The sequence below is a fragment of the Trachurus japonicus genome, chromosome 8 (genome assembly GCF_045865225.1).
Source record: "Trachurus japonicus isolate A0001 chromosome 8, Traja_1.0".
Lineage (NCBI taxonomy): Eukaryota > Metazoa > Chordata > Actinopteri > Carangiformes > Carangidae > Trachurus > Trachurus japonicus.
In genome coordinates, this window is record NC_140914.1 from 7725547 (window position 1) to 7734165 (window position 8619).

General features: G+C 42.1%; 1 protein-coding gene across 1 annotated transcript in view; it reads left to right on the plus strand.

Moving 5' to 3' along the window:
* The window catches only part of cacng2a (calcium channel, voltage-dependent, gamma subunit 2a), a 93139-nt gene extending 86990 nt beyond the window's left edge, over window positions 1-6149 (plus strand). Inside the window, exons 5-6 of the mRNA XM_085783515.1 lie at window positions 1804-1944; window positions 4079-6149. Coding sequence (XP_085639641.1) covers window positions 1804-1944; window positions 4079-4614 — 677 coding nt within the window. The 3' untranslated portion in view covers window positions 4615-6149. The remainder of the gene's footprint in view (window positions 1-1803; window positions 1945-4078) is intronic.
* The last annotated feature ends 2470 nt before the right edge of the window (window positions 6150-8619 follow it).

An 8619-nucleotide genomic window follows, 5' to 3' on the forward strand; every position in this document is an offset into this window, starting at 1 on the left:
AGTGATGGGCAACCGAGGCTTTGTTGAGGCTTCGACACCTTATTCGAGTAATGGTTCATTACTCGAGGCTTCACTGACACAGTCGCTCGAGTATGACATCTAGTGTTCAATAAAATGAAGTGCAATTGAGACGTGTCATTCGGTTCATTGATTGTTTGAGATTTGATTTGCCATGCACACTCCTGTTCAACAAACGTTACATGGTTGTATGGTTTCAAGCTGACACAATAAAAATAAAAATATAAAATAAACATGAAGTTTCTCATTTGGCATATGATTGTGATAGGCTTTCGGTATTGACTTAGCCTGATATAGCTATTAGGCTCTGCTATGAATTACATTCTCCTCTGAAACAAGTCTAAACAGTCTATGGCTTTATACGATGTGAAATGGTGTAGATGGCAAATGTGATCTCATTTCAAAATAGAAAAGAAATATGGCAAGTTCGGCAAAGGATTCGATGTCACATCTGTGGGGGGAAAGCCCGATGTAATCATGGTGCGCCACCGTCAGTTTCACAATGTGTCGTACGGGACGTATTAAATATTTCTCAAGCCCATACGGTCGTTGACGCTTCAATCGTTACAAATATGCGTGTTACAACGCTTAGATAAATTATTTTTCCTCTGCTCCACATATCATGTTATAGAATTCCTGGTACTGAATGCTACACTTTCCAACCAAATCTCTGCCGCCTCAGTTTCTATGTGCTTCGAAGGCTCAGCTCAGCTCTCACAGAGAGCCGAGACAACCAAAACATTGACGATGCTTCATGAATGACTGAACCACTCAACTGCTTCAAACGTCATCCAAGTGGTTCATACGTCACAAGTCACGTGACCAAACCACGCCTCGGCACAGTGGTTCGATACAATTTGCTTCATGAGCTACGGCGCATGTGTCGGAGCCTCGGTGTCAAAGGACCATCACTAGTTGTGGCTAGAACTCCCAACTGGTTAACTTTAGTAAAACTGACATGTACAGGTGTAAAATAGGGGGAAAAAAGCAAAAAGTAAGTGAAGCCATTGGTTGGGTTTAGGCACAGATAAGTAAAGTTTGCATGTTGTCTATGACGTCACTTCCTACTCCATCTAGCAACAACCCAAGTTAGCAGAGAGAGGAGAATATGAGAGAAATAAAAAATAAAAAAAATACTCCAAGATGTGAAAAACGGCAACCAGGAAATGCCAGGAATCTCAAAATAGCGCCATCCAGAAGTTTGTTTACGTCCCTCGATAATTTGATTGGTTTGGATTCCGAACCAATAGAATATTTTCACGACAAAATTGTGACGCTGCATATTATCAGGACACCTTCGCGCAAGATTTCATCGCCGTTTCACTCATTTGCTGTAAGTCAGGATGATGCGGTGTCACTGTCAGCTGTAATCTTTTTGCTTGAATCATCTCACAAACATCCAGAGCCGTGTTTCTCCTCTGTGGACCGGCGTCGTTCACATGAGGCTTCATCCAGCAGCCAGAGGAGGGAGAGGGGGAGGAGGAGGGAGGAGGAGGAGGAGAGTCAAGCGGTGTGATTACATAAGGTTGGATAACAGGCTCACTGTGGGGAAACACACTCACTAGACAGTGTTGATGGAGTCTTTCACAGGCCTGATGGGGTGTTGATTAGGACGAGCAGCAGATGCTGAAACGGATTCTAATGTGATTCTCTCTCTCTTTGTTTCTCTCCTCCTCTGCTTTCTACTCGTCATCCTTTCATCTCCACCATTTCCCTTTCTTTCTTCCTTTGTTGCCTCCTCCTCCTCCTCTTCTTCCTCCTCCTCCGTCCTCCTCTGACTTCCAGGTGCGGTACGAGCCTCCAGCATCTTCCCCATCCTCAGCGTCATCCTGCTCTTCATGGGCGGCCTGTGTATAGCTGCCAGCGAGTTCTACAAGTCACGCCACAACATCATCCTCAGCGCCGGGATCTTCTTCGTGTCTGCCGGTGGGTCAAACTCAGACGTCCGTCCGTCCACTGTGCACAGACTGACAGACAGACTCCTTTCTGCAGGTTGTTGATGTCGAAGCTGCAGCCAAAAAGCTAAAATCACAGCCAACATGGATGAATTTTAGGTTTCATGGAATCAAATCTGTGTTTGATCTTTGATTACATCAGGTTTTGAGGTGATCTTACTGTTTATTCTGCAGATTTGACCGATCCTGAACCTTAATGTTAACATTGTTAGGCTTTGTTCAGGGACGTCTTCTTCATATTACCAACATGGATATCAAATAACACATTTTTATAAAGCCATACTTTTGACAATATGAGATCTTATTTAAGCTCAGCAACAATTAATACATTAGCTTTTCATACAACCCGTTTACACCTGCCATTAACATGCGTTTTTATCGGATAGAGCTTGACCACATGAAACAGGGTTCCTACGCAAGTATGAACGTATGGAAAAGTATGGAATTTGATTTTATACATTTCTAGGTTTGGAAATGGTTGGAAAATGGAACCTATTGTATGGAAATATATTTATCTTAATACTTATCTGGGTTTGGTCTTATCTGAAGTTATTTGGGTTAATTATTTTTTATGCGCTATTGTACCTACCTACAATCTCCTGGAAATTATTTGGTGACATAACGGCATACACATTCAGAATAATGAAAACAAATGATTAATTGCATGATTTTTTTAATATTATGCACATCTATTTACGTAAATATCGCAAATTATTAGAATTTTTTTACCAAGAAGTCTGGAAATTAGGGTCTGGAAAAAGGATGGATGGAATTTGGAAATTTCAAATGTGTAGGAACCTGGATGAAAAGTACAGGTGTAAATGCGCCCAAGACACATTGAGGACGGACTGTGATCCGATCCGATTGTGACCACATTGAACACAAGTGTAAACAGTAATGCGTCCTGTATTAACATACAACTACGAAAATACTTACTACTACCTACTATTATTTATTTTTGATTTTTGATCAGATCTCAATGTGGACACCAGAGACGCATATTAATGTCAAGTGTAACTGCTATCCGGTCAAATCCAGATACAGTCTTGATACGAGACGTATGTTAATGCCAGACCGTGAACAGGGTGATAGAGTTCACTGTGTTGCAACACATTTTAAGTGATGGTGGATTTTTCCATTAAAGGAACAGTTGGACATTTCTGAGGAATACACTTATTTACTTTCTGACATACAGCTCCATTAGAGGATTGGTAGCTTGCATTAATTGGTGTCTTTACAGTCTTCAGTTACCTATCTTAGCACAAAATTTAGCAACAGAACAAAACACCTTTGCCTTATATTGTTTATTTACATAAAGCAGTGGTTGAGGCTCACTTCCAGTTATTGTGCTGAGCTAGGATAATCATTATTTACCGCACAGATACAGCCGTGATCTCATCATTTGATTCTCCTGCAGAAAACAAACACAGTGTAAAACTCCCTCTACAACAACAACAACACACCTTTAATACCTAACTCTGTACCATGACATAGATTCAGAGACTGTTTTGTCTGCGGCTGTTGGTTTTTCTGCAGCTACAAGTCCCGTCTCCTTTTGTCTTCCTCTCGCTCCTCTCAGTCCTGTTGCTAGGCTAAAAGCCACCCAGTGGGACCGTCTCTAAAAATACGGTGTCCCTGACACACTTTCCCTACGATCCATCTTCCCAGATATACCATGTCAAACATTTCTCCGTGTGTGACTAAACTAACAAGTCAAAGTATATATATATATACAGTATATATCTATATATACACATGTGTATGATGGGCTGTAGCGCAGCGTCCTATGTGGATTATTTTGTTCGCTGTCCCAAACGATCTGCATCAAGACCTGAAGTCGTCCTGTTTCTCGCTGCAAGGGCAAAGATTAGGAGTCTAGTATCAGTCACTGGGGCCGGACCGGATTAGTACGCTGTGTACAGTGCATGAATCAGCGCTCTAAACATATTTGGCATGATACTGCATATTAAGTTAACCATACACCAAGAATAACTGTGAGCTCATCCTGAATTATGCAATTTCCGTTGTTTTCCTCTCTTTGTCCGTTTTCCTCATGAACTCATTACCCATAACCCCCCACCCATCCCACATGTCCGACCTCTCAGGCCTGAGCAACATCATCGGGATCATCGTCTACATATCAGCCAACGCGGGGGACCCTTCGAAAAGCGACTCGAAGAAGAACAGCTACTCGTACGGCTGGTCCTTCTACTTCGGCGCCCTCTCCTTCATCATGGCCGAGATGGTGGGCGTCCTGGCCGTGCACATGTTCATCGACCGCCATCGACAGCTGCGAATAGGGGCGCGCGCGGCCGACTACCTCCAGGGCTCGGCCATCACGCGGATCCCCAGCTACCGCTACCGCTACAGACGCCGCTCGCGCTCCTCCTCCCGCTCCACGGACCCGTCACACTCTCGCGACGCCTCGCCGGTGGGCCTCAAGGGCTTCAGCGCGCTGCCGTCCACGGAGATCTCCATGTACACGCTGCCCCGGGACACGCTCAAGTCCTCCGGCACGCCCACCGCCACCTACAACTCCGAGAGGGACCACAACTTCCTGCAAGTCCACAACTGCATCCAGAAGGACCTGAAAGACTCGAGCCACACCAACACAGCAAACCGCCGCACCACGCCGGTATGAGGGAGAGTCCACACAGCGGCGGCGGAGAGCGGAGAGCGGCGGAGACCAGGAGACACGGGAACCCCTGTGGGTGCGGTTACGCCCCTGGTGGAGATGGATTTCCATGTTTGTTTATAGACATTTGTTCTTTTTTTGTTTAAGCTGCATGACTTTTCCATTTACCATTGTTGAGAGAGTTTCAACAAAGTCTGCTGTGATCCCGGAGCGAGAGAGTGGTCAGGAAGTGTCGAGGAAGGAAGGAAGGGAAGGAAAGGAAGGGAGGAAAGGAGGGAGCGGGCATTAATGAGATAAAGAATGGAGTTCATGATTTCATTGCCCTTTGGTTTGACAGTTTTGCCCCACGGTTTGGTTGGAGCAACAGGTCGAGCTCCCCCTCAGCCGCAGCCCACCGCTCGGACATAAACACACCTCTTTTATTTATTTATTGACTCATTTTTGTTCATCTTTTGCATTAAAACTGTGAATTGTTACAGTTTGGGATTCAGTAAGAATTAGCCCAATCTGTAATCTCTAACAAAGGTACTATATATATATATGTATTACTTTTATAAATAAATTATTACGTTAATAATCAAGAGTTACAGACTTTACCGAAGCAAAAAAAGGATAAAAAGTTTAAAAAAAAAAACAACAACAAGTTAACTAAACCAAGTGCTGTTGGTAACATGAGAAAAGACTCTTTTAGTATCTGTTCATTCGAAGGTCGAGAACAAGCGAAGGTCCTTTAGGAGGCAGATACAGACAGTCGGTCAGCAGTAGAGTAATATCTATTCTTTTAACAGAACCTTCTCGTCTTTTTCTCAGTCCCTGTTCGCTTTCTTTTTTTTGGGGGGGTCGTAACGGGAGAGTTGAACCCCTTTTTAACAGAAAGAGCCAACACACAAAAAAAAGGGGGTCAAAACTTCACAAAGAAAAGACTCCAAACACGACTTCTACAAAAATAAAAAAGGAAGGAGCAGAGGGGGAAGGAAAAGAAGAGGACGCCAAACACACAAAAATAAAAACAAGTTAAATATGAAATAGTACAAGAGAAAAAGCTAAGTGACTCACAATTTCAGAAATTAAATGCATGCTATTAAATTACAGCAAATCTGCTCTTGAGAAACTTAAGTTTTAAAGGTTAATAATTATAAGGGGAAAAAAAGCAAAGACGCTTAAAAGTTTAAAGTATTAATGTTTTCATGTGTATTTTTCTTATGTTTTCTTTTTTTTTATTATTTAGTTCATTTTATCTTCTTGCTTTTGTGAAGACAAACCAAACAATCTACATTGAACAAAACTGCTTTTTTAAATGGTTTGGTTGATTTCTTTATAAATATATATAAATATATGTATGTATGTATTTTATTTTTAAAACTCACACAGCCTTAGTCATTTCTTTGTTTCTTTTTCTTTTTCTTTCTTCTTTTTTTTATTTTTAATGTGTTGTTCAATTTGAAAAATGAAATCTTTAAAGGTGCCAAAACCGAATGATCCTATACTTGGATGCATCAAGTCCTGATGAATAAAATACGAACCCTAGGGGGAACAAATCACCCTGTTTCACTGCGTGTCTCTAACACACACTTTTACCCTGTCACACCTTTTTGTTTTACAGTTTCCAGCACAAACACTTATCCGTCTGTCACGTCATGGAATCTGACGAGCGAAGTGAACGACTGGTCCTGATGCTGAGCCGTAGTTCACAACGTCTTCGACTGAAAGTGAACAAATGAAAAAATGAACATAAGATGAAAAGCAATTAATCTGAAAGAGTCAGAAAGAACCAGAAAAAAATATTTTCTTTCACCTGTTTTTGTTTCACCTGTCGTCACATGACCTCAGCTCCACCATCAGATCATGTGACTATTCAACTAATTGAGCAAAAAGTCTGTTTCCTAATGAACATGAGATGTTTTTTTTTTTTTCTTTTGTGGAATGCAAACATTAGGTCACATGCACATTTTCTGGTTCATAACTATTGTTCCCCAATCCCCTCAAAGACAAAGAAGCTAACACTGAGTCACTTCTAACTTCTGAAAGGGATAAATATTTTGGCAAATTGGCCCATTGCCATAATCCCTATAGTCACAGCAGTAGGTTTGTTACCTTTAATTGTCGGTGCAAGCTATATTTAGAACGGTGGAGCAGAGCCGTGAGCTGCTCAGAGCTACGCTACAGAGGCTAATGGGATTTCTTGGTTTCCCTCATGAAACTCATCAAATACACAATCCAACAACTCCACAACGCTCTGTTGGACAAGTTGAAAAACTGTCCATGAAGGCAACGTGCATAAGCTGTTTTGCATGAATTTACCTCTAAAACAACTCTGTCTGGTAACGTTCTGTTATTATCTCATAGCGTGGTGAATGTGCAGGTCACAACTTGTCCACCAGAGCGTTTTGGAGTTGTTGGATTGTGTATTTGATGAGTAGCGTAGCTCTGAGCAGCTCGCGGCTCTGCTCCACTGTTCTAAAAATAGCTTGCACCGACAATTAAAGGTAACGAACCTGCTGCTATGACTATAGGGATTATGGCAATGGGCCAATTTGTCAAAATGTTGAACTATCCCTTTAACATAAACCACATCAGTCCAGATTTTTTCTTATATTGGTCAGTTTAGACCACAGTTAAATGTCTGAGTGTATCAATTGATGTTGAGTTATGTGTCAAACTTTGTGTTTCCAAAGTCACAAATGACCTTTGACCCTTGAAACGCTAGTGTGTGTAACTGTGTGTTTCATCCTGATACTTTCAACCGTACAAACTGTTTTATTTCTGGTGAACTCTAAAGATCTTAACACATCAGGAACACAAATACACAACATGAATTATCTCTGAGACGTTCAGAGTGACAACTGTTTTGAAAGTTAAAAACCTGTTTTAGGATCAAACACGCACACCTTTCTCACATAACCTTTCCTGTCACCATCAATGCAACATTTGCACCAACTTTATGCAGCGTTTGGCGACTGTGCTGAGATGTTGCAGTTTAAACTTTTTTTTTTTAATCATCACAATTATCTCTTGTCACTTTTTGCAGGTACAAACACAAAGAGTCGACGTGTTTCCACTTATTTTAATGATCCACTTCGTCTCTTTTCACCTTCACCCTTGAGTCCGAACACAAAGTTTTTGTGGTCTGGCTGCTCGTCTTACAAATGTGTTGGAGTCGCACCTACTGCAAGTGCAACCATCATTTATTTATATATTTTAAGCACATCCTCACCTGTAAGGTTATGGGTGTCATTAGAAAATAAGTACAAAGAACCAATCTGACAAAGACAAAGGGACGACAAAAATGTTTCAGAAAATAGATTTTGGCTTCAGAAAACAGAAAATATCGACAGCCTCAGCCTTCACACACCCGCCATGAAAACTAAAAGCTGAGTTGTCAGACATATAAAAACCCCAGTGTGCCGGGCTAAAACCACAGCCTCCGCTTGCTGTTGTAAAATGGTGATAACACGCTGTAATCGACCACTGGGAGCCGCAATCCAAAAATATCAGCGCTGGCTCTTGAACGCCTGCATCCGAACCCCAGTGTCTACATGAGTGTGTGCCTGTAAGTGGATTAATAAAGCCAGAAAACACACACACACACATACAGTACAGTATACTCACACACATGCACCATGAGGCCATGTTTGCTGCATGTACAGAGAGAGAGGATCCGCTTTGCTTTTTAATAGAAAGCAGCTCAAACCGACAGTTTATCAGACCTCGGCGTTCGCTGCACGGTGCTTTCGGCCTCTGCTGCACACACACACACACACACACACACAGCTCTTTATACACCACTAAACACACACATTTTCTCTCTCTCTCTCTCTGTTTGACGCCCATGTAAAGCACAGACGGCACTGAAACATCTTTCTATCTATTCTAGGACGATGTATCCCTGAGAAAGGAAACACAGGTTTGCAATAACAGCAGCAGCTTCAGTCCGCTCACTGCTGCAGGTTTTAAGACACAACATCCAACACCTTTCTACACCACTGCCCTAAAAGCCTCGCTGCCCGGGCC